The sequence below is a fragment of the Larimichthys crocea genome, chromosome IX (genome assembly GCF_000972845.2).
Source record: "Larimichthys crocea isolate SSNF chromosome IX, L_crocea_2.0, whole genome shotgun sequence".
Taxonomy (NCBI): Eukaryota; Metazoa; Chordata; class Actinopteri; family Sciaenidae; genus Larimichthys; species Larimichthys crocea.
In genome coordinates, this window is record NC_040019.1 from 2,441,728 (window position 1) to 2,469,034 (window position 27,307).

The 27,307-nt window shown below is 41.1% G+C and overlaps 1 protein-coding gene across 1 annotated transcript; it reads right to left on the bottom strand.

Annotated features, from left to right (window-relative positions):
• Window positions 1-24,215: 24,215 nt before the first annotated feature.
• b3galt9 (beta-1,3-galactosyltransferase 9) lies at window positions 24,216-25,455 on the bottom strand. Its single transcript, XM_010737871.3, has 2 exons — window positions 25,450-25,455; window positions 24,216-25,361 (listed from the first exon to the last, which is right to left on the bottom strand). Exons 1-2 carry the CDS (start codon window positions 25,453-25,455, stop codon window positions 24,216-24,218), a joined length of 1,152 nt encoding a protein of 383 aa, XP_010736173.2.
• Window positions 25,456-27,307: the final 1,852 nt, after the last annotated feature.

Here is a 27,307-nt window from a genome sequence, read left to right on the forward strand (position 1 = left end):
GCGATAGCACTTTTTTTTTTGGCCATGTGGGGGCAGCGAAAACACATTACAAGATTGTTTTGACATATCACCACCCTTTTAATTTGATACGCAAACTTGTTCGCAAAACGTTTGAGTGGGTAGCAAGTCCCAGGACAACTCCAGACGGGCCTGTTATAACTGTTGAAGCTCTCCTGCTCCGGGGTCGCCGTGCTTCTTCCACGGGGGGCAGCAGCGACGCTTCAGATTCTGAGGAGGAGGAGGAGGAAGCGGAGGCCAGAGTTTCCTCGCCGATAGAGGCTGTGGTTAGAAGCCAACCGAGCGCCTGGTGGGAAATGAATGTTTAAGCCTTTCCAGGTTTGAGGCCCTCATTGTCAGGCTCAGAGCAGAACTTGCGTCAGTTAACTCGTTTTTGTTGGTCTCAAATTAGCTGCCACCCTAATGGAGTCCTGACGCCCTGCATTTATGGAGAAACATTAGCATTACTTTGGAGTCTTGGCTAATGTAACTCCAATTTTTCGCCCTCTTTTAGCTCTGATTTTGGTCTTTAACAACTTCTGAGGGAAATATCAGGCTCTTAAGCTGTTAAATGCACCATTATGTTCACGAGCTAGTTGCTCACTTTGTATGGCTTGCCATTTGGGGGCTGAACAGGTAGTAGTTCAGTGGACTTTTAGGGCTTTTTTTTTCAGTGAAAACAGCTGTCCGCTGCAGCCAAAAACAACATTATGAGAGCGGTGAGAGTGAAGCAAAACAGTAAAAGCTTAACAATGAGCTGAAAGTCACTGAGCGAGGGTGGAGCTGCGGATTCAGGTGGTCATTCTCTGTAGGTTCATCACTGTGAGTTCCCTTTCCTTGCTTCCTTTCCTTTCCTTTTTTAAACCAATCTGATTTATTTATACTTTCCCTTATAGTTTCCTTTCAGGAAATACACATGAGTGGCAGGTAAGGCTTGCGATATGTAAAAGTGGAGCAGAGGGGTCCTGGGCAGTATAGCTTTAGCCCTTTTTTCATTCCTGACACATTTCTTGGCAGTTGAAGAGAATATTGACACAGGACCGACTTGGCACCATCAGAAAGGCGCAACACACTATGAAGTTAGTCCACACCTGTGTGAGTATAAGCATAGAAGATGTACTGTACATACACACTGTAAGTGTGTGCACAGGTATGCGGGGTCTTAGATGTGTATGTGTGAGAGAAATTGGCTGGATTCGGTGCTGTGAAATTCCACCTTTCATTGCTCCTCCCTCCATAAACAGTGGACCCTGACAGCATGTACAGTAGGAGAAACCCTTATTTTGAATTCCAGGCAAGTCTTTTTTTTATATATATATATATAATTCACAGTATAATGAAATCCCACCTCAGTGTGCAATTCATCTCCTGATTAAATCCAACTGCAATTTCCGATTCACCACTTATCATCTGTCAGACAGAGCCACAATTCATTCTTATTCTGGACACAAGGCTCTGTATTGAATTTGGATTGGGCCACCAGAGACCTGGGTAGCCTAAGTGGAAACAGCAGGGCCTAGTGAAACCTGCTCTCTCTGGCATAAAATCAGTGTCCAGATTCCAATGATGCCCTCTGTAAAAGGACTTCATTATGCTCTCGAATATGGACTAGACAAATATTTGGCTTGGTCATTATGATGCTGTATCCCACTCCCCACCCGACAGAACCAGGTCCCTACACCAGGCCCAGTGTTTCTGCATCCTAGAGATGGCTCGTGCTAACCCCCCTCATCAGCCACACTTTGTCTCCTCCTGGCACGAGCCAAGTGGAAAGAAAAGGGAAGATAAATGCAAGAAAAACAATATACCCATTTTCCACATTACTTGCGTATTAAAGACCACCAGGGAATCGTAAAATATTCAGAGCAGAACATCTATGTTTTTGATGATTAGAGAAGACCGGGCTTCCTTAAACTTTTGAATCGGGCTGTAGCTCTTCTGTCTCCATCATTCTGACATAATTCAGAAGCGGTCAGGAAGTGTCACTCCCTCAGCCCCCCCATATCCCTCCAAACAGATGGTCTTTCACTCAGATTTCTCTACTCCCCTCTTTACCCTCGCTCCCACTTTCCTCTCTCTCCGCACACACACATATCCCAGATTCCACCAATGACCAGCTACAGCCATCTTTTTTCCTACCTGAACTGTCCCCCCCCCTTTCACAAGGAGGGAGGTTTGTTGTATATATATCTTTGATGTGTAGCCTCTATAGGCGCTACTGTAGATAGAGTTATGAGCAATTTCTGTAACTTCCCAAAACCCATCAAACATTCACATCCAAGTGTGTGGAGTTGAGAAAGTAAAGCAGGGTTTGCTTGTCTCTCTGCACTTCTTTTTTTTTTTTCATTCCTTACACAACTAGGGCTGTTATATCACAAGTTGAACTACAAGTGATCATTCACCTGCCTCAACAAGACGTCTCTGGACCGTGCAGAACGCTGCTGCTGCAAAGATTGCTGACCAGGTCCAGAGGAACATCTCACAGCCATCTTATCTGCTTTACGTTGGTTTCATTTTAAGGGTTTTTTTCACATATAGAGCCCTGCAGGGTCAGACACCAGCACACATGAGTGATCTTCTCCAACTTTATATCACAAGTGGGTCACTTAGGTCTTCTGAACAGGGCTTTGTGGTTGTTCTGTGTCTTTGTTGAACCCTTTAAAAAGCAGCTGAAGCAGCTCTTGCCAGCTGTTTAGTGTTTTCATGTTCTGTTGTTGGTTATTTTTTATTGCTTGCATCTTTTTTAACATGCTCAACGAATCTTCTCGTCATCAAGACAGCGAAGCATTTCCCAAAAATGGTTCAACTATTCCTTTAAATTAAAGTGACCAGCTGAGCTTCTCTTCAAATCTTTTAGGTGTTTCCACCTCTATTTGACAGTTGAAAGACAGGAAAGGAAGGTTGACATGCAGCCCCGCGGCTTGCAATTGAACTGCAGCCGCTGCGGCGTGGACTTTTAACCTTACTACATGTGGCGCACGCTCAACCAGGTGAGGCCCCTGAGGCTGATCTTTTCGTAAATATTTAACCGAGCAAAAGGATCGGACACCAGTTTGGTTAAATACAGGTATAAACGCTGCTGCATATGTGCATGCTACACCGGGGCATGTGTGTGTTTGTGTGTAACCACGTTGTACACAAAAAGCAGACTTGTTCCATGCAGGCCAGATGGTTCTGATAGTGGGATATTATCCAACTCACTGCGGCCGCAGTGACTGCAGGAAATTGGAGAATTTTCCTATAGACACAAGTCATGGGGCCATATGACCCCGTGTCCTGTCCACACCAGCGAGATAACTTCCTCTTCCGGATGGTGACACAAGCCATCACCATTAGTATGGCCAAGATGAATGTTTCTTCTTATTAAAGAGACGGACTCTGGAGTCCTTACGCAGCAAAATGTGGCTCGCTGTACCTCTCTCAGCCTGAAGCAAAGGGCTTTCCATTAATGACATCTCAAGTGTATCTCATAGGTTTACAGATAAAAAAAAGAGACTTTTTCAAATCTGGTATTGAGAAAAAATAAATTGGGTTTCCTGTAGCAGAACAAGCCTGAAGGTAAACTTTCCTCATTCACTCCCTTTAAATGAATCTATTTCTAAATCTTATCAGCTTGGCCTTGATTTATCAAAACTTCTGTTGGATAAGGGAGAGATTTAACAGATTTACGATTCATCCATCTAAGTGAAAGCCTCCTAGCGTGGGACGTCATTAGTCTAGGTGAGTGGCCAGATGTCCTAACTTCGTTTCATCCAGTAGGTTAAAGCCCACGCAGGAGATTGGCAAGGCTCTGACTTTGCTGCCAATCTTAACTCCTCTCTTGCCCTTCTTCCTTGCTCTTTCATTCCTCATGCTGGTTCTCCTTTACTATTTCTGTGACCCTGCCTCTACCTCCTGCCTCTCATATGCCACGAGAGGAAGCCAAGTTTGGAGGGGAGAGAGGAAAAGCTTATCCTTTGTTTAAGTCCACCAAAACTCTCTCTGCAAAAGCCCTCAGGGCTATATAATAAACATTTCATTTCCTCTGGCAAGCAATAGGAAGGCTTATATGATGTAAAAGAGCAGAAATAGCGACTGAAAAAAAAAATGCTTGTCATTCTGTGTTTCTCATGCCAGGTTCATTCCTTCAGTTGAAGGCCTGGATCAGCGTATGAAGAGGCTTTTCATACTGAAGGACGTTTAGTTATCTTAGTGCAGAGGGACAGAACTGATTTATGTTAGTAAATAATAAAAGCACATGTTTTATTCAAAGAGACAGACTCAAGAATCATAAAAGGAATGGGTGATGACAGAACCGACTGTTAGTATACAATTGAATAAAAAAAGGAAAAGCTCACACATTATTCAGTCTTAAAAAAAACATGGCAACTCTTGCCCAACTGCAATTATTATTATTTATGTAATATTTCAAACAAATTTGACGTGTTGAAAATTAATCGTTTGACATTTGTTCCAAAAAACTGGCTTTTTACAAACCTTTTAAACATTATTAAATGTTATTACAGAGTTTTGTTGGCAGATGAGGTTTTTTTTTTGGATACTGTAAGTTTTTGAATTTGTACTTCTGTACAGAACCAAGCCAAGCCACATGTCCCATAGTGGTGGGAATAAATAAATCTATCCTTTTAGAAGGGGACTTTGGTGAACTTTGAAGTACTTGGTGAGAGAAACCTTGCTCTGTGCTTTTTTTTTTCGTCTTCCATCATCTTGACACAAAGATCCTCCCTTCATGTAGTTCGAAAAAATATTAAAGAACCCACCCCATCCCATAAAGATGCCTCTAGTTGAACTTAACCTAAATTGTAACTTTGGAGCATGTATTAAAAAAAAAGAAAACTTTCCCATCGAAATCAAAGCTATGTAGCGATCCAATTTAAAAGCCAGAATAACATGGGAAAATGTAGAACAAAGCCACATTTATAGTGATTTTTTTTTTATGACAGTGCAAAGATGTTCCTACAATTCTGTGATAAATTATATTTTCCTGACTGTCAGATGTTTTTCCAGTGCTGCCAATGAATGACATCTGTAGTGACATCTCTAGTGTAGAGAAACCTTGCTCTGCGCTTTGTCTGACACAAAATAAGACACAAAAGATCCATCCTTCCCTTCTGCGTAGTTAGAAAAAATATCAAGGCCCTCACCCCCATGCCTCTAGTTGAACTTAGAGATCCTAAACTGTCAAATTTGGAGCATACAAAAGATTGAAATGCGAAGATACTTCCGCAGTCCTGTGACAAATGTGTATTTTTCTTGTCAGATGTTTTTCCATTGCTGGTACAGAGCATTCCATTATTGACATCTCCATGTAGTTTGAAATATTAAGGAAGCCACCACATCTCATAAACATGCCTCTAGCTGAACTTAACTACCCTAAATTGTAAAAACAAGGTATTTCTCATCCAAATCAAAGCTATGTGGGGAGCAGTGATTGAATCAGAAGCCAGTGAGACATGGGAAAAAGCAGAACGAAGCTACCTTTGTCTTCTTTAGTGATTTTTCATGACGGTGCAATTCTGTGACAAACTGGTATTTTCCTGACTGTCAGATGTTCACTTGGCAACCTTTGCCTGCTCATTTTTGTATTTTTGTGCCCTCTGAAGTGGGCATGACGTAGGAGTGGGTGGTGCATGAGATGAACCAAAGTGGGAGTTCCAAGTAAATGCGTGTGAGGTGTCACTATGGTGGAAATTGACTTTGACACTGGACATCATACGAAGACCACGTGTGCTCAAGTCAGCGTCATTCACATAATTTAATGGTGCTTTAATGAAGTGTAGCAGATACTGTGTAAATGTGCCTCCTCCTCTCTGGCTAGACCGACAAACAGGGACCCTTCACGCTCTTCTTCTACTGCCAGACTGACGATTATGTTGTTGTTGTACCTCCCTAGCCAAAATAAATACTAGTAATGATAATACTTAGGTTTCCTGCTTATACCTGCAGTGTATTTAGGTACGAAAGACAGGCATCTTCCAGCGCTGCTGCTAAAACATCACACAGCATGCATGTGGGATGGGTGGAGGATGAAGCGAATATAATGTTTCCATCAGGCTGTGTGCTTATTTTCTCTTTGGACAAATAAGCACCCGTTGCTGCTCCCACCCCTTTAATTCTTATAGTTTCTAATCTGAGAGTTGCACTTTGCCCTTAGCTGCTTTCTGCTCCCATCTCTAAGGTATTATTGTTGCATTACTCCCCTGGATTACATTGTCCATACTGAAATATCTCAAAAACTATTGGGCTGACTGCCTTCAGATTTCACGCAAACCAATTCATGGTCCCCCAGAGAATGTATCCTACAAATTCTGGGGATCTTCTGACTTTTACTGTAATGCCAGCAGAAGTTTAACATTTGTGGTACAGAGTTAAATATCTTGTCAACTACAGGATGGATGAAATTTGTTCCAGATATTCAAGATGAACCCTCATGACTTTGGTAATCCTTTTACTGTTTCCCTAATGGCAACGTTAGTTTTCACTGATTCAGTGAAGTAACATAGTTTGACATCTACAAATAAAGATTGGCACAAAACATTTATGGTTCCCAGATGATGTACCCTGATCTTTTCTCCACCAGTGCCACAAGCAGGTTATCTTTGGTTCAAGGTGAAATGCCTCCACAACTATATATGACAGATCTCCATGCAGTCAAGCATTGAAAATCATGTTCCCTACAAGATAAATCCCACTTTGACCTCTGAGTGTTCAAGCCAATTGCCAAATCCTTTGGTTACCAGCAAAACTAGTGGTATTCCAACTGGCATCAGCCATTTACACCTAATTAATGCCAACAACAACCAAACTGAGATGGTGAACCTTGTAAATATTACCTGCTTAAACATCTGCATGTAAGTATTGTCACTGCGAGAACGTTTGCATGCAGATGTTAGCATTTAGCTCCGAGTACTGCTACATCTGGCTCCAGCCTTACACAGCCGCTAGCTTGGCTGTTAAGTCTTGGTCTTATTATAGTGCCGTTTCTGAGAATCTACAATGCATTCCTGGACAGCCCTAAACGGCTTAAATGTTTCTTTCTTTCTTCTTTTTAGACCTCTCATTCCTCCATCCTAAAACCCTGTTTTTCTGTGCTTTTGTTGTAAAATAAGAGAAAGAATTTTCATGTTTCCAGTGTAATCCAAGGAGGCATGTCCCTGTGAGAGCACATAAACGATAATGATACAGCAGAATACAACCTTTAGGATCTAGAGGCTCTGTGAGAACGAAGGGAGAATTGCTGGGTGTGGAGGGTAAGCCCAGTGGGATGTGCCCACAAAAGGACAGAGGGTTGTTGGATCGGAGAATGATAAAATATCTTAGTTAATTGAATCCAGCTTGTAGGATTCAGTGACATCTAGCAGTGAGGTTGCAGACAACAACCGACTGAATACCACTTGACTCACCCTACAGCGGCTATGAAACTTGCAAAAAAGGCTGAATCTAGAGCCAGTCTTCAGTCTGACCTGCCCCCTCTTTAGATATAAATGACTCATTCTAAGGCAATGAATATTTTCAGGTGATTATATGAATATTATATTCAATTTTCTGCCATATTCTGTCAATAAATCCTCCTATATCTTACACACCGGACCTTTAAAAGCACCATAATTGCGGCAATTTGTAATCGCAATAACATCTATTAAATATTTCATCATCCCAATGCCTGATAACCAAATAGGTAATGTTAGCAGTCAGATCATTTTTGTTCCAGCTGAAAACATTTTGATATAAAAGACACAAAGACTGTTTGTGTATGCCTCCAGTCAGCAAATTAAATCTGCATAATTTCCTTCTTGTAAAACATTGTTGAATGGTTTTATGACTCAATAAGTGTTGTGAATCTGGAAGTGATCATTTTTAAAACTCAGCATTAAAACAGATGCAAGCTTGGAGGCAAGTAGAACATCACCAAAAAGATTTAGGAAATAATTACAACACAGTATGAATAACTGCCTCTCTTGGACAGAAGAAAGGCAGCTTGTTCCATAACATCACTGTAACTGTAACTGCTTTTATTGCACATTTCCACCGTCTTGCCTCACATTGTCTTTACTGCAAGGTTTTTTGCTGGTTTCCACTTTCTCATCCAGTGAATGACATATGAGAAGATTTATGTCGGGCCTCATAAGGAGCAGGGTTAATCTGAAAGTGATGTTTGATGGCCTTTAAGGACAATAATCTATCCTAGAAGCACTGTATGTTATGCACTCTGACTTAAGGCATACTGAACATACCACACTGCAGCCGTATAGGAGGTTTGTGTAGCTGTTTAGTCTGAGTTGTATATGCTGTGGTCACGTTATGGTCAAGTCAGACTGGGACATGCCAGCATAAAGCACACATATCCTTAGTGACAGACACGTGCTTCAAGTAATTCCAGTTTCTGGGATGAAAAACTTTCACCTGAACATATAAGTTTAACTGTATAACATCTCAAGTTGACAGTTTTAGCTTGTAGTGAAATGTCTTATTGGATGCATTGCCCTTCAAAGACACTCGTCGTTACCAGATGATGTATCCTAGTGACTTTAGTGATCCCCTGACTTTTTCTTTTTTTACATTTCGACATTTGAATATCTGCAGAAATAATGACTTTCACAGCTACAGAACATTTAGAGTCACCAATTAACCTGCATGTCTTTGGACTGTGGGAGGCAGCCAGGGTACTCATGCAGTATCAATGCAGACATGGGGTCAGAACATGCAAACCACAGCCACACTTTCCCAACCCCCAGAAAGGCCCCAGCTAGCTGCTTCAAACCCTGAACCTTCTTGCTGTGAGGTGACAGTGTAACCGGTACATCGCCGCACCACAACAGTTGAAGTGAATATGGTATTATACCTGTTGAGCATTGTCATTGTGAACATGCTTGCATTTTCACTCCTGTCAAAGCACAACCACACAGAGCCTCGATTACATATTGTTAATGTAATTTAATACTGTTTACATGTAGCATTTAGCAGCCGGAGAGACAGTTATTTCCCTCGTGGTTCGGTAGAAACCAAAAACCGAAGCTAAAGCAGGGTGAAAATTGAATTCACCAGGTGGCCAAAAAAAAAAATACGACTCCAAATTTTATGTTGCTCTGCTGGATGTGCAAATAAAGCGACAAGTCTGCTAACAAAGTTTGCCGTATCAAATTTAAGAGGCGATGATATGTCAATGTTGTGCTTACAACTTGTTTTCCGCAGCTCCGAAGTAGCCAAAAAAAATCAGTTATTGCAGTTTTTAAGATGGTGTACTGACATTTGAACATTTAATGTAACATGAATGCTTTATTTAGAGCTCAGATACTTTATTATTTATTAATGGAATGATAATGTAGCTCTGCATCTGCTGTAGCACCATCAGCAGCTTCCTTGTCCTCATATATATTACTTGTTTAACAGCTGAGAACTTTGCTCCAAAGAATAAAAAAATATTCTTTTATGAAAGTTTCCTTTTTATTCTACATTTCATCATTCAGTTTTCACAGCCTGTGTGGGGACGTTTAACCTCCTGACTTGTCTATTTCAAGACATGACATCAGCTGCCACTGTGATCCTTTATTGGATGTGGTGATGATACAGTATCTACAGCAGTCAGAGAGTGTATTGCTCTTTATGGAAAAGCAGTGTCCATGCTAATGACAGACAAGTATGATTCTCTTCCAAACAAACAATCCCTCAGAGCTCATGGCTCGCTTTATGTTGGACTGGACTCCCACTGTACACGGAGCCATGTTAATCTGCGGCTCTGGCACGTGACTGACTGTAGCTGGAGTGACTTATACTTACATTGAATACAGTCTCTATGTGCCTCTGTTATTTCTGTGGGAGGGAGGGAGCCAAAGAGACGGGCCATTCCAATGCCATTTCCAGTGGCAGTCAACGAACGCTGGGCCTTTTGCAGAACAGGAGGCTGTGAAACACTTAGAGCTCCTTGCGCGTTCGAGTAAACACCCTCCTTTTGGTCTGGGCCCCTCCAAGGGTCAATACACTGTTACATCACAAAAGCTGGATTCATGGTTAGTTGCTCCAAGGTCTAGAGGAGGAGAAGAAGGGCACAGTGCTGCCTCTCATGTGCTCTTTGTCACTTTTATATGACTATCTTATGTAGCTATCTCCTCTCGCATCGTTATTCTCGCCCCTCTAATCTCCCACTCACTTCCTTTCTAATTAAACCAATGTCTTATCTTTCATTTTCACAACGTGCCCCCCTTTCATTCATACCAATTTTGCCGATGCTATTCCGCTCCTCCTTTCCTGTCTTTTCATTTTTAGCACAACACACACCCTTTCTTTCTGTCTCTCCAATTTTTTTTCCTGGATCCAGGTAAATGAAGGCTCTGAGAGTGGCTTTTGGTGACTGTGGCCGCTGGCCTTGCCACACCACAAAAGTAAAAAAAATGCACAAACCCTTAGGTAGAGGTGGAAGTGTAGGAGGAATAAGATGTGTGTCTTTTTGTTGACCGACAAACCCACAGCATCACAACCGGGGTTTCAAACTTAGAAACCGACCTTGGACATGACTGAATCTTCTCTGAATGTTTTTTACCCAGGAAAACTTTGTGAGTAAATGAGTAACACATTGAAGCAAATTCAAATTATGCAAAGTGTTTTTTGATATGCCTAAAGTCAGATCACACTGCAGATGCTTGACGGTGATGAGCCCACAGAGGGACAATGCTACCTCTGGTGGTTGCATGTGCACAATGCATGCTGCAGAATCAGTTATTTAAGGGTTGGATGGAAGAAGAAGAAAAAAACAAAGTTAAATATTATTTTGATCTACAGAAACATGATCATCATTCACTTGTACAGAATGCATATGATCTTAAACACAGAGGGACTAAAAATGGGAATATTTCCACAACAAGAATCCACTAGAGGAATACAATCACATAATCCCCGCTGTACATGGAGAGGGCTTGTTACAGAAAGTCTAATAGTCAAGAGACAGAGAGAAAATTAGTAGCTAGCTACAGCCTACTATATTTTTCTTTGAGCATATACAATAATTAACTTTATATATACGTTCCCAAACCCAATGCTTAGCCATCCCCAGCTGTGTATTTTTGGTGCCTGCAACCAGGCGGAGGCCACTGTCATTTCCCAACAAGAACTCAGTCTTATGCAGCCTTGTCTCATAAGAAGCCTCCTGGCTTAAACCGCCACACTTGTCCCAGTAAACCAAACCTTAATGACAGGCTTGTCTAAAGCTGGAGTCTGTAAAAATGCCTCTGGGCACTTCTATTTGTCTATGTCTATTTCCTATATTTTGTGTTCTGAGTTTATGTGCGCCTTTTTCTTTCTATATTCCTGGATTTTTGCTTCCGGTTATGTTATTTAAGCCATAAAAAAACTGGCTCTCTGACATTTGTCCTGTGCTGTTTCTGGTTTCCAGCAACTGAAATAGAAGATAAGTGTGCAATTTATAAAATTTGATTTCACTCCTTCCTTCTCTCAGAGGCAGGCAGGATGCGAGCTCAACTGAAACCCGGTGGGGCCCTGTTTTTTTCCTCTTTTTTTCAGGGCCTATTTTGAATGGGGCCTTTCTACAAAACTCATTAATATCATAGTACAGTCACACCTATATTCGCTAGCTGAACTTCCTGCAGAAATCCAAACAGGTCAGAAAGAGACAGATGGACTTTTGAGAATTCCCCGTGTTTGCCTCTCACTAGAACAGCAGGCCTGTGTAGGGCCAGGGCTCTGCCTTATGAAGGGCACTCACTAAGGCATCACTGAGACTCGTTTCACAGAAAACATCCATCAAAAGGCTTCATTTAACTAGAGATGAAAGATGAGCTTTTTAACTCCTTCCTCTACCCTAAGCCTGGCCTGTTGACTCTCTCATCTGTTTACGTTCCGACACATAAACATCGAAAGCACCTTCTGTGTAAGAGGCTCCTTCCCCTCGCATGATTAGTGATAGTCTGCATGAAGTCCTTTGCTACATACATGATGAAGAAATATGGCGCCCGTGCCGGAATCAAATGCACGCTCTGTTCTGCACGGGTTACGTGAACATGTATGTTTACACACCCTCCATCGGCAGCATCACTCTTGGTCGTATGCACAGCACGGATTTGCTTGTGGAGATTTCTGCATGTGCACAGTATCATATCAGCAAAAATGTGTGTGAGTAAAGTTTTTACGATGACGCAAAACAAAACACGCCTCAATTTCTATGCAAATGAAAAACTCAAGGATATATGTACCATAAATATGATAAGAAATGAAGTTATGTTAGGTTTTGTTTCAAACTAAGACCGGAAAAGTTCATCAGCAGTAAAATAGCTGCACACAGAGAGTCCTACTTTTCAATCCTGAGCATGCATGTTGTATTCAAATTATATGTAAATAAATATGATTGAATATAATGAATCAATAGGCGTTCGATCCGCAGCTTTGATAACTCACTATCAACTGTTAAACCACGTAAAAAAGACAGCAGGTCAGTGTAATTTCTTCCTTAAGCGTCAATATGAACTAAAGATAACGTCGCGTATTCAATGTGGCCACTATACATCTCGCACACCTGCAGAGGGGATTCAGATAATAGGATGCCAGCCTATACTAGCTGTATTCTCATGCATACGTGACATTAAAATAGAAGTAGAAAAAAGGTTGTCATCTAATTATCTAAATCCCCTGTGGTAACCTGTGGTAATTTCGTGGCACACCATAATATTGTTTATGATAATTTGGGTGCACAAGGTGTCAATCAGTCTTGGATATATGGGGTTAGGATAATCCAGTGACTTTTCATTAATCTCACAACAGTCTTGTGCTATGTATACTTTTATGTTTTTTTTTAAATTTATTATAATTTTTTGTTTGCCCTTCTTGTGGGGTTACACTGTTGTGTCGTCATTGTTGCGACAGCGACCATTTTGTAGTGCTAGAAACTCCATTTTCAAGATTTTTGTGTTTTCCTCCATAAAATGTTGCAGTTAACAAGTTGCCACGTGGCAATATTTTGGCACAGCAAGATCGTAGCCTTTAAGGGGAAAAGGATATGACTCGCATAAACAGGACAACCATCCTAGGGTTGACACATGTGACACGAAATCAAGGCCCCTAAACGAAAACGAGTACATACAGTATCCAACATATTCGTAAAATTTAGAACTTTGTACTTAAAAAGGGTGGAGCTCTTCCTGCCATTAAAAGACTATATTCAGGCTGCCGCAGGGTACGGAGGAATGCGTGCGGCTGCGTCTGGTGCGTCCACACTGTATGTATAACATAAACTGCAAACAAGCATCAAAGGAAGTGGCTACCCCGGAGCAAAATATTGCAGTGGCGTAGAAGACACAACACCGCTCACACACGCGCAGCCAGGGCTGAGCTGACATAACTGGACTTTTATATTCATTCAAATATTTCTAAAGATGGAGTCATTTCTGCAATCCGGGAAAAATATAGAGGGAGGCGATGCAGGAAATAAGCAGTTTGAAACACAAAACGCCTTCTCACACAGTGCACTCTTAACCCTGGATAATCTTCAACTCTGAGATTACTGTTAATTTATTGAGAAATGAGCGTAATTATGCTCATTTCACTTGCACGGTTGTTAGAAACGGCACAAAAATAGTTTATATAATAGCACTTCTCTCTAACTCAAATTCATAGATTTATTTATATAATAAGAGACGTCTCAGCTGGATCTTGAGTGCAAAAACTAGACAGCATTTTATCTTATTATTCTCTATACATTAACCTACCAGAGGTCAGTTTATTGGAAATATTACAGTCATGTAAAATGAGGTGAAACCTGAGAATAGTGAAACTGGCAGGAGCATCAAATGTATAAGCTCGGTTGATAGCTGAAGGAATTAAAGCTCTTTTGTTTACATGAGAGTTGTTGGATGCCGGCTACCTTAACAAGACTGAGAGCAACCTGTACTGCAGACACAGCAGTGCTTTGAGCTAACATGCTCACAAGGAGCATAAGCAGGCGAAATATTGTGCATCTAATGGCCCTTTTAGACAGCACTGCACTCTGACACCCATTCGTTTCAATGGCTTGTGCCGCACCACAACCTGTTTTGCTGCAAATGAACCGCAAATCGTATTGTGTATAAAGGTGCCATTAGTGTAGCATGTTTGCATGATAATGTTAAATTAGCACTAAACACAAAGTGGACCTACAGCTGAGGCTGATGGAAATGTCATTAGGGTTGGGGTGGCGTTGGGGGGGTCATGAATGTTTATACAAAAGTTCACCACCTAATAGTTTCACAAATGTCAACCCAATGGGGATTCCTCATGGTGAAAGGAAAAGCCAGATGATCACTAAATGTATTAGGATTCATCACCTGAGAACCGAGAACGTTTGTTTAAATGCTGATAGAAATCCATCCAATAGTTATGTAGATACTTAAATATTTCAGAAAATGGGGGAACAACCGACCAAATGACGGAGCTGTTCTGCAAGGGTGGCAAAAAAAAATGACATTGCATGTGTTGTTGAGGGACTGTCACTTTCACATCAAATCAGATTTTATTTGTATAGCCCAGAGTCACAAAACACATTTTGCCTCTGAGGGCTTTACAATCTGTACAGGGAGTGACACCCTCTGTCCTTAGACCCTCGGTTCGAGTGAGGAAAAACTTTAACAGGGAAAAAATGTGGAAGAAACCTCAGGAAGAGCCACAGAGGAGGGATCCCTCTCCCAGGACGGACAGACGTGCAACAGATGTGACGTGTACAGAACAAATCAACACAAACATATTGCACAATTACAATGACTGATAGAATGATTACAGTAGCAGTGGAACCTGTGATAGAGATAGAGAGACACAGATGCACAGCAGCAGCAAATCATAAACTAACTATGAACTGTAGAACTGAGATATGAAGATATGGTAGCAATAATGAGAGTGGTAATATATGTAGAGGACCACAGCAGCAGCCACGATCCATGAGAACCTGCTGGACGAGACTTTTAGTTAGTAACATGCATTAATGAGACATGTATGTTTACAGATGGGGAGAGAGCAATGTGAGCATGCAGAGGGGCACTCGTGTGAGATGTTGACTCTGAGCCTCAGAAATCAACGTTTGTGGTTCTCTATGTCTACCTATCCGAGATGCCGCACTTCAGTGTTCAAACCTGTGCTGACCGCTCTCGACTTTCAGGTCTCGGCGGGAAATGATTAAAAGAGACAATGGTGGCTTTTCTGCAACTGACTAACACACACAAAGTGCCTGCTTTCAGTTGTATTCCCCCAAACAGAGCTAACAGTCTGTAAATGAAACACATCCACATCCGTAGCCATCTTCATGGTTAGTCTAAAGACAGATTTAGGATGTGAAAGAATTTCCTTGCTGACTAGAGCAGGGACCTTTAGTCAGCAAAGAAAATATGCTCACTACACTGCACAGTCAACGCTTATTGTGGAATAAATAACCTTTATGATGAAGAACAAAACGGTGCATTGGTGAATTTGCAAATTCCCCCAAGAAAAGTGCATGTTCTGGAGGTGACTAGTGTGGTAACATTTTATTTAAAAATCATGTTTGTAGGATTTGTTTTTGCTTTTACTGGGCAGCCGGTTGTAAAGAAATGACAGGAAACGAGGAACAATGTTGTGGTTCATGGTCAGCATCCTCACCACCAGGCCACCAGGGTGCCTCATTTCTGTTTAACAATCATGCACATGTTCAGTCTGTTCCCGATATAAAGAAATACCAAATGCACATGTTCAGTCTGTTCCCGATATAAAGAAATACCAAATGAATCCCCTTTAACTGCTGGCTGAAACATCATAAACCACAACAATCAGAGTTACTCGGGGAGCTATTTTAGCATTTAGAAATTAAGAAACAAAATGAACTAGATTTGAAGTAAAATTTTTGAAGCAACTTTCATGAAGTTGGGGAATAAAAAGTCCCTAGAATTAGGATTACACTGCTATTTAGATGTTTTAAATTATATGATGTTTGTTCCTATTTATTACATGTCTTGAGGGCACTTTCCTTTATTAATGTTTTACTGAGACATGGCAGGGTAAGATAAAGTTCAGGTTAATGTATAAATAGAGGGATTCCTTAACAGAATGAGGGCCAGAGACAGGTCAGAGAGGTGACATTTAGATTGGGCTACTGATTAGGGGATATGTTGAAGATTGTCTGTTAACAATTTGCAGGGGTTGAGACAGCCCGTTTTTAGGAAAATGTATAAGAACCAACTGTTAGAGCTCCTCAGGGAGCCTTTTTTCTCTGTAATCCCATTTGTGTGTTGCACTGTAAAACGCTCCTTCTTGTACAAGAACAATAAATTCAACTTTGATACTTTGAATCCGGTCCTCCTTATTCAAGGGTTTTTCTTTAAAATTCCCGTAACAGAATGGGTCCAAAAACATGTTACATCTGTTCTCCAACTTCATATGTCATTTCACAGCCAGTTTAACTGATAAGATTAGTGGAACTGGATCTATAAGGCTCCAAAAATGTCTGTGGATCGAAGATTTACCTTAAGTGTCTGTAACTCATTCTTGGGTTGTTTTCTAGCGACTGCGGTCGTCTAGAAGAAAGCGTATCTCAAGCTGAGGGGTCAGTGAAGCAATCTTCTCTATTTCTGCTGGCCCCAGATCAGTGGTCCCATTGTCCTCCCTCAGAATGTGATCTTAATCTGACCTGAATAGAGTTTTGTTTCAGAAAGGACTTTCAACCAGCCAGACGTGAGACACACTGCAGCAGTAAGCTGCTTTTCCACTGTGAGTCCTGCAGGCAGAGGTTTCACAGCAGCTTCTGCTGGTCAACGGGTTTTACTGCTGTCTTTTATCTGTGCATTATATCATGGGGCATCTTATAATACTTTTTTATTGGTCTTCCTGCCAGAACTTTATCTTGTGTTTGTAATTTTCTTTTACTGAGATTCCTTTCCAGCTTCCAGTGGATGCTAACAGCTTGAGAAGAAAAACACGTCTGTGGAACCACTCCATTGTCTCTTATTGGGAAAGAGAAGCAACTATTCTGTAATGATAGCTCTGACTTGGTGTGCTCAGCTACGCAAGCTCTATATTTGTACCACATTATTCTGCCTGTTGGATCAGGTGCCAGAAAACTGGTTTGGGGATTATTGTATCTTGCTAACCCTCTTATTTCGTTTTTCTTCCTCGTTTAATCCCAGAAGATGCTTCTTCACTTTCACTGCTGTCTTTCTCACATCCGCACACCCAAACATGCAATGAATGAAACAGAAACAGATCAATGGACTGACCAGTTTGCAAGCATCACTGTGACGCCTGTGGCTTTTAGGGCACGTTTTGATGTTGCAGCCTGGTCCACTCATCGCTGGTCAGCTGCTATGTAAAGAATGCTGGATGTGCATCTCTATTGTCTGGTCAAAGGGTCTTCCCTCATCTCATCTGGCTCTCATCCATAACGTCCACTGTTAGGAGAGCAGTTTCAGATTCTTAAAGAGGCATGCCACATATTTGACACATGAAATCATTTGTAATGAGGACCATTACTCAGTCTATAAAAACAGTATTATGATTGTCTTCTGTGGCTCCAGATGGAGCTTTCCGATGTCTGAGATAATCATCCTGATGAAGCAGTCATCATCGACCCCTGATGATGTCACCATTGTTATCATGGCCCGAGTTCGGAGACTTTACAAACTGGAGGCACAAAGTTTGAACTATGTGGGCATTTACCGGTCAGTCAGGTCCAGTCAGTCAGGCCTAGCTGCTAGAGTAGATCAATATTCTTACAGCATTTTTGCGGGTTGTTTGTTCTCTGCCGAGCACCCAAGAGGAAAAGATCTCCACAGACCACAGCTAAGACCGCTCTGCACCGTTTAAAAGAATAGTTTGATATTCTTGGAAACACGCTTATTGACTTTCTGACAAGTTTGATGAGAATATTACTACTACGCTCATATCTGTCAGTTATATAATACATATAAAGCTTCAGCCAACAGTTAGCTCAGCACAACTTCTGGCTCTGTCTAAATCTACCAGCTTCTCTAAAGCTCACTTATTAAGTGTAAAATAATAATTCTGCGTTTTAAAGGGCATTATGGTCCAGACTATTTCTTGACTCTGAATGGTCGCCAGGCAACCACCAGAAGAGGCTATAGAGAGGCCAAAATCATTTTCACACCAGTTTTTGTACAGATTAAACAAACAAGATATAACGCCTTCCTTTAGCATGGGCGCCTCCCTTCATAAAGGTGTTCTGGGCACATCCAACCAGCAGGTGACCCTGGGGCAAACCCAGAACTCGCTGGAGGGACTATATGACCCATCTAGCCTGGGAATGGAATGTCAACTGCTGGAAGGAAATGGATGGATGGATCAGTTCGGATTGATATAACGTATTAATTTCCCTTTGTTTACAGTCTTTCTGCTAGACTAAGCCAAGATAAGAATGTCACAAAGTGCTTGACGAAATATGAAGATTTCCATATAATAAAATAGGGAAAAGTAAATCAAAATTAGATGCCATGCAGAGGGAAGTAACATCGTCCTGGCTGGCAGTGGGGTGGGACGACAACTCTTCATTTTATGTGTGGTTTTGGTCACACTTGTCACTTATATATAAATATAAATTATTGAGGCAGTATTCACACGAAACAATGTTATAGAAGGATATGGTTGTAGGATGTATTTAGTTCTTATAGGCGTACCAAAATAGTAGTATAAATCTGTGGTCGGTGTGTGCTCTATTGGATCTCTAAACCTCAACCATGACCATAAAAGTTAGGTTAGGTTTGATATTCCGATCTTGTACGTGCTTAAAGACAACTATCCTTGGCACTGTCATGGAGTTTGGACACTGATAACCCGTCAGTTCCTGTGGAGCTGCTGAGGAGGAAGCAGTAATGAGATATGTGGCATGATGAGGTGGTTTTATTGGGAAACCCAGCTTTATAATTACTATTATTACAAGTCAAGCCTCCCTGTAAAACACTTACACACACGTATGTTCTCTCTCTCTCGCTCTTTGACTCTTTCCTATCCGGCCTGTTATAAAACAGCAGATTATAAAGCCATTTTAAGTGTTTATTAATGTGTAAATATATATAACTAATCCATTATCTAAGCAATATTACATGAGAGGATGTGCTTTACTGTCATTATTGGCACGACAGCTCCAACAGACCGCTGCTATGGATCCAGTTCTGATCATAGACTCTACATAACCACAATAGAGTCAAGTTTAAATCAATATTTTGTGTCAAATTATTGATTTCTCTACTCAGTAGCCGTGTAATAAGTGGGATAATGTACAGCGAAGGTGGTCATTGTTGTGGAATAACCACTTCAGGTCCTGTTTATTACGTAACAATGACCGGTCAATATTAGACACAGTAGATGCATTTTTAGATCAATGTTTTGTGTCATATTTTTTATTCTCTAGCAAGTAGCCATGTAGTAAGTGGCATAATGAACAGTGAGTGGGTCATTGTTTATTATTTGTAAGAATGACCGGCTTGCTGCGCATTATCCTTAATACGTCGTATAAATGTGTCAAAGTTATTCATCATTAAATTGATATATATGCCATTTGTTTATATACGTTTTGGACACATTCTTATCTTAAATATCTTAAATACACTGTATATTTCCCAAGGAAGAGTAATTGTTGCCGCGGTAACAAGTAATGGATCTAAATAAACAATAAACAGTGTTATCTTGATCATCTGGCAGTGAGAATACGATACAAAGTAGAGGGGAAGATACCGCATAACCACACCAGAGCCCATCAACATATACTGTACAAGCCCTCTAATAACATGTGATCTGATATATCTCTATTACAGACTGAGCCTCCACCCATGCAGCACTGATCCTGACAGCAGTGGCTGAGGATCCCTTTGATAAATCAGTCAGTGACTCAGTACACTGACAGGCCCAACCCATCAGAGTACAACTAGTAGTAGAAGAGGCGATGACCAAAGGATTTCATAATTTTGACTGCCAACACAACATGTCCCAACCTTGGCACAACTCAGAAAAAAAGGCAAACAAAGAGGAAGATCAGAGAGGACAGGGTCACAGCTAACAACTGCAATACATGTGTATTATGTATTTCATGTTTGTTTATGTTTTGTTTTTGTTTGTGGCTCTGGGAATGGTAATGTTGGTCTGCCAGTTGGTTCAGACTGACATATCTAAACAACTACTGGATGGATTACCATGAAATATTTATACAGACATGAATTCTGTTTGTTTATTTATTTTAATTTTGGCCTTTTTGAGCTTTATTTGATAGAGACGGCTTGAAGAGTGACAGGAATGTGGAGAGAGAGAGAGATGGGGGATGACATGCGGGAAAGAGCCTTTGTACATGGGGCAGATGCTCTACCAACTGAACACCCCATACAGACATGACTTTGGTGATCCTTTAACTTTTCCTCTAGCGCCATCATCAGGTCGAATTTTTAACTTGTGACCACAAAACTAATGAAATTCCAATCAGCTTCAGCTGTGCTTAGTATTTGGTAATTAGCAAATGTTAGTTAATAAGCTACACTAAGATATGGTGGACATGGTAAAACATTACACCTGCTTAGCAACAGTATGTCACATGGTCATTGTGCCAAAGTACAGCCTCACAGAGCTGTTAGCACGGCTGCATAGGTTACTGTTAGTCTTGTTTACGCTTAAGCTTAAATTGTGTTTAATGCATGAATTGATAATGAAATATATGTTGTATTCTCCTCCAGAATTATATATTTGGCACCAGGCATTAATGCATGGAGAAAACAAAGTTTAGATGACGGTGGGTCGGGGTTTGTTGGGGAGAAATCTGGACTAAGAAGATCAGTTGTTTCTAAAACTCTGCCTGCTGCCCTGGGACTTGGCTATATTTTTGCTGTATGACTTTATATGACCTCAGGATACCTCCTGTACAGTCAGAGTTTATGAATAATCTCTTGGCAAGACGGCAGGTTTAGCCTAATAAATGTTCTTTCCAACCAAAAATATAAAGAAGTTTTGTAATTCTTAACAAAGGGAGAGAGAGAGAGAGATGTTAAAGGCTATGGGAAATAGCTGTAACCCTCAAACCTGTTACACAGAGAATTGTACTAAAATAGTTTATGTTTAATGCACTTAATTTCATCCAGATGGAGTAGTTTTAAAAAAAACTTTCTGCACGAACAGCCAAAAGCTATAGAATATATAATTAAAACACAAGAAGTCAAAAGAAACTGTACAAGAGGCACAAAAAAAACAAAAAAACTACTGGCTTGGCAAAGTTGGTAAAACCTCAAAGGAAAGATTATGGAGTTTACAAAAAGGGAAAGGAGAAGAAACCACAGATGTCGTCAAAAAAGAGGGTTTATCCTTGAGGTTACTGCTTCTACGTAAATGAACGTGGGCTGTAGGGCCACATGAACACTGAGCCTCTGATCTGAACAGAAAAACTCACGAGAATCTTGAGGGATTGTACGCTCGCGAGGAAAAGACGCACACTGTACGTTCTCATGAATGACACATGTGCACAAACATACTAAATCCAATTGACCGACAATTATTTCTTTCATCAGCTGACACGTTAACTCCCGCTGACCCTCGCCTCAAATCAGCGGCCGCGGCTGTGGAGCCCCCCGACTTGTTTCGTCCAAATAAAACAGTGTTTCTCTGGTTTGATGAGTCCCTCCGTGCAGAGATGCATCTCTCTGAGGGGAGGCATTCATTAGAGCACTGCACCACCCACATGCAGTTTACCAAACCCTCAACCTCACATTAACAATCTCTGCAGGCTGTGTTATGAGTGTGTGTATGTGTGTGAGTGCATACGTTGTGTAGTGTACATGTGGTTTGGTTGGTCTGATGGCTTTCCCGCTCTGCGGACCCTGTTTCCATTTTCTCCTGGAAAATCATTCCAGACCTCGACAGAGTTTTTGAGCCCGTAGGTTATGTTGATGACTGTACAAAGAATAACTGCACTCACAAATACTTTTTGCCAACTTTTTAAATTCCACAGTAGCAAGAAAACAAACATGTTTGAGATTCTGGTTTTGAAGTAAAGTATGTGGACACGAGGCCACGAGTTAGACCCCCCGCTCTGGACCATATCTTAAAAATCGACTTTCTTCTTCAGATATGTTTGACAAACATATCTAACCATTAAATGTGAGGCTGGAGCCAGGAAATGGTTAGCTTAGCTTAACATAAACACTGGAAGCAAGAGGGAAACAGCTAGTCTGGCTCTGTTGAAGGAAACCATTGGAGACTCCAGGAAGTCACTGGGACCAGCCAAGGAATCGTCCTCCAGCACTTAACTCAATTTGTCATTTTTTACAATTCAGTTTTTATGCGGATTAAAGAAGGGATATAACATCAGTCAGGCTAGCTGTTACCTCCTGCTGCCAGCTTCCACATGCTTTCTTAATGGTCTCTATCCACCAATAGCAGTCCCATCCCAGTATAAAAGCCTGAAAACAGACGAATAAGAGGATCTAATCTCCCTAACAGAGTAAGAACTGTTGCTGTTTGGGTGCTGCATAGAAATACTTGGTCATCGGTAAATCATCTATTTATAAAGAGACCAGGTGATAGATGAGAGTTTAGGGATCATGTGGTACTGAGGCCATGAATGGAAAGTGCTGACACTAATTAATTCTGATTAATCCTGGAGAGCGATCACACCGAAGGTACGTCAGTCAAGTTGATGACTGGTCACCGGCCAGAATGATTATAGACATGCTGAGATGTTATTCTTTGAATACCTTGGCCTGATGTGGTGAGACAAGCCGCCAGGGAAAGCTTTGCAGACACAATGGAACCTGGCCAAGGTGGAGTAGAGAGTTACAGTGTGAACCACTGGCAGTAAAACAGAAGAGAAAAGGTTTGTAAGAACACCCAAACATTTTGTTTGGTCAGCTCGCGGTGCCGGGATGAAGGCCAAACCTTCCTTTTTCTGGAATTCAGGCGGAGGCGGGTTGTTTGAGAAGCATTTAAAAGACGTAAAAACGCTGGAAATTTGAAATAAAAGTGAGACAAACTCATTTCCTGCACTACCAATGCTCGCATGCTTAAACATCCAGGATTATTCTGGTAATTGATCCCTGTTTATTGATCACTGAATGATTCCTGTAATCTTTTTATTACAACTTAAAGTTGTAGAGTTAATAAGAGATGATGAGATTTGGAATAAAATATTTCAAATGAAAACCCAGTGACAGACACTAGGCTTAACACTAAACTATGACATAAATGTGTGATGTGTGACTTGGTTGCATTACCTCATGTTGGACACTAGATGTCCTCCTTGATATGGTGTCTTCTGTGATGTGTATCTTGTCCTGGAATTGATGTGTCAAAAAATATAATTTCTTTGATGTCCATAAGGTCCAAAACTGCCATAATCTTTGAAACTACTACTAAAATATATTAAAAAAAACAGGAAATACTGCTTAACGATAGAGGCAGATAAAAGAAATGGGACCATATCGTCAGAAAAATGTGATTTTGTTACATTTTTTTGATCATTCTTTTGTTTAATACCTACTTTTATACCATGCAACTTCTATGCTGTTATAATTTGTGTTAAAGAGACTCTAACGGTATCAGATTCATACAGTTCTTGTTGTTTTTGTCCTTGTTTTAAAGGGTCTTCGCACCAACTGTACACCCACACATTTGTTCTCCATTATTTTGCCTGATTAGACCTCCTCTTAGGACTGTGTGGGTATGTGCAGACTGTGCTTCACTGACATCTTCCTGACTCACCTGGTTATTATGTTGCAATGTGAAATAATTGGAAGACAACCAGACCCTTTTTTTGTCTTTGTTTTGAGTTTTGAACACTCTGTTCTATTGAAGTAAACCACAGCAGCGTGACAGTAAAATATTGTGTATTCAGCTCAAGTTTCACTTTATATTTTTATCTCTCTGTTCAAGTTCGTCCTCTTTGCATTAACTCTGATATCAACCAGTTCAGACATTAGATATCGACTTGGAAATGAACAACAACTGGACTTTATTTAATATGATGCAAAATTCACTCAAGAGAAAAATAATCAACGCCTCCCTGTTGGAGTTTCTGTCCTATTTAAAATCAAATTTCAAATCACTGCACTTTTATTTACATAAGTCTGGCAACGTGGATATATCAGAAATATTTCCTTACTCGTTATAATGATCCTGTCATACAAAGAAATAAACACATTTCAACTATCAGTCATACTGACTAATACAAACACTAGGACACGTATGTGCACAAGGACATCAAACGTATTTACATGCTCTTCTTCTTTTTTCTTTCAGCCCCACCTTCTGTCAGTTTCTTGCTCTCTTTTCAATTCCCTTTGTGATTCATCTTCATTCTGGGGTTTGAAGAAGGACAGTTTATCCAGATATGTGAGAGCCTTGCAGGTCACCAGCCCATAGTAGGTCTTTAACAGTGAGCATCTCCCCCCCTTCTTTTCCAGGTCTGCCCACACTGTCTCTAGTTCATTGCTTCCCATTCCTGCTGAGCTGAACAGATAATGGTAACAGCAGGCGTTGTAGCGGACGTGCTTCTCTCCTGCGAACCTGGCACTGTGTGTTGGTGCCACACCACCCTTCTGAGCGCAAAGTCCCACAAACACATCAGCTGGCACCGGGGCACGGACTGCTGCAGACGCTACGTACACTTTCCGGACCACATCCTGGGATAGAACATAAGCCGTCCTGTCACAGTATTCAGGCAGGTACTTGTCAGGGTACAGAGCTGGGGGGAGGTAGCCAGGACTGTTGGGGTTCCTATCAGGGGAATCTCTTTGGATCACCCTACCTAGGTAAAGGTCCTCGGGGTGTCTGTGCAGCCCAAGTAGGTAGGCTCCAATGGCAGGGAGGTTGATAAACACAGAGTCCTTGGTCAGCAGAACAAAGCGTGCCACGGGACAGAAGGTGATTACCCAGCGGAGTGCCAGCACTGTCCTTTCTGTTGGGCCACGGAGTAATGAGTCAGTCACCGCATGACCCTGGACCATGTCCCCATGGAGGTCAGACTCTGTCATGAGGGCATTTTGTGCATCAGAAGTCTGAGTTGATCCTAAGAAGAATAATATCCGTACTGGGAAGCCTTGGATGAGTGTTTGATTTGCCCATGTCCTCCTGACTGCGTTTCTTTGGTTGATATCAGCTGGGGAGCTGAAGACTATAGTGAGGAGGAAGAGGTCAGAGTTTCTGCAGGCATCAGGGTTAGGAATGGGGTAGGCCTGGGACACGTTCTCCCTGGCATTGCTCAGATCTAATTTCCTTGCTTTCTCTCTTACATCAACAACCATGGCATCGGTGTAGACCCCAGGAGTTGGCTGCAGGAGGTACTCCTCGACAAAGTCTGCCCCAAACAACAGAGCGTGGAAGAGTAGCACGTTGAAGAGGAGGAAACACCACTGGTGGGTACGCAGATTGCACAGAGAGCACTAGAGCATGACACAGAAATAGAGACCATGAAGACAACCAATCAAACTTAAATTAATATTTAGAAACTGCAAAGAATCATCACGGTACCTGCATGACACCCGCCTTGTTGTTTCTCTGTGTTTATTAGCTTGATGTGACCAGAGGACCTCCCGCTGATGTGAGTCCCACAACAATACTTGCTGACAGACAAGGGTTTCGACTTTCATGAAACTCTAGCAGCATGTAACCCTGCACCCCAACCCCAAGTCACATGCTTCATCAAGAAGAGTGTATCCTGCATCATGCATACTTCATTAATGATACAATGAGGGAATAGATGGATCATACCACAAGGACATTGGGGTTCCCTTCCAGAAATGTTTGAAGACATCTAAGAATACTCAGCTTTGATTTAAAAAATCTGGTTATTACCTTAACCAGACCTTATTACCTAATTACCTTAAAGTAACATCTACTCCTCCTCTCACTGAATAATCAAGAGTCTATAAAGATACATGAAATTAAATGATTAATGACAAGACTGTGATTGGCTTCACAAAATAATGCTTGATACATACAGTATTGTTCTGCACAGTGAGGGTCAAACATCCAAGTTACAATGAGCAAAACACATTTTTGACAGGAGGTGGACTACTACTGATGAAACGACTGTCGAATGAAGTCTACAAAGGGAAAAAAACAGTAGACAGCTTCCACTGAAATATGAAGTATCACTACTTCAAAGCTCCGCTTTGGTTCTGCTTCATGCACCTTAACCAGATCCACTCAGTCCATGAAGTTTGAAGCTCTGCCTAGACCTACAGGTTTTTGCTGTAGGGATGTAGAAGTGTACAGCATGGTGTCAGAGCCGGCACAACTACCAAACCTAAACATATAATGTCGAGCAGTATTGTAGTGACACTGTATCATTACAGAAGCTGTTTGTTGCATGCTGCAAAAAGCAGGGATATAGTATGTAGGAGGGAGGTGGAAAGGTGTTGATCGAGATTAAACCTGAGCAGTGATCCAGATGCACATGAATAGTTTGCCAAATTTATATTGGTCACCAGCCAAAATGTGTACAGCCTTTACTGTCTCAGCTCTGGCCTGATGTAGAGAGACAGACAGACAGAAGGCTTCGCAGACACAGTGGAAATCAGCCAAGATGCAGAGTGTTTTAGTCTGTGAGTCACCGTGAATCAGAGAAGCAAGGAAGGTCTTTAAAACCTACTTTTTTACAGGCTACAGCCCACGCAAACGAATGCAAATTTAATGCTGATTACAGTGGGACATCGTGAGCCCGTAATGTGCAGATTTGATTGTTATTAGGAAATCTCCTGTGTGTTTCAGGATTATTAATTTCTAAGTTTGAATTTGGCAGTAGTGCTTACATTCATCAAGCAGTTCTAAAAGGAATTATACAATAAAAAGGACTCCAGCTATTTCGTGTGTTAATGTGTTTCTTCTCCGAGGCAAAACTGAGTGGATGCCATCGTTATATGACTCCTCATTCTGTGAGCTGGCAAGAGGTTTATACCTCATCAAAAAAAAAAAAAATGTTAGGCAGGAGACAAAAAAAGGAACACAAGGACAACAAACACATGAATAAACAAGCAATGAAAGACTTCTGTAATCCCTCGTGGACATAAAATTGCTGAAAACATGGAGTGTAATGTTGAAATACCTTAAACAGAACTGTTGTTTTTCTGAGTAAATGCACGTTTCTTCACAAATAATAACACACCCTCAGTGTGTTTTTATTCCCATTACAGTACATGCATGTTCACTGCAGAACCCAAACTACGTGTTGTAAAATTATAGGTCTTCCACTCTTTACTCGTCAGAAGCTGATTTTGCACCGGTGATGTGTTATTTGGTAAAATTGGTCTGGGAAAAGTATATATAACAAAGAAATATGATACTTAAAACAACATTTTCTGTACGCTTTCTGTATATTGTTAGCCTT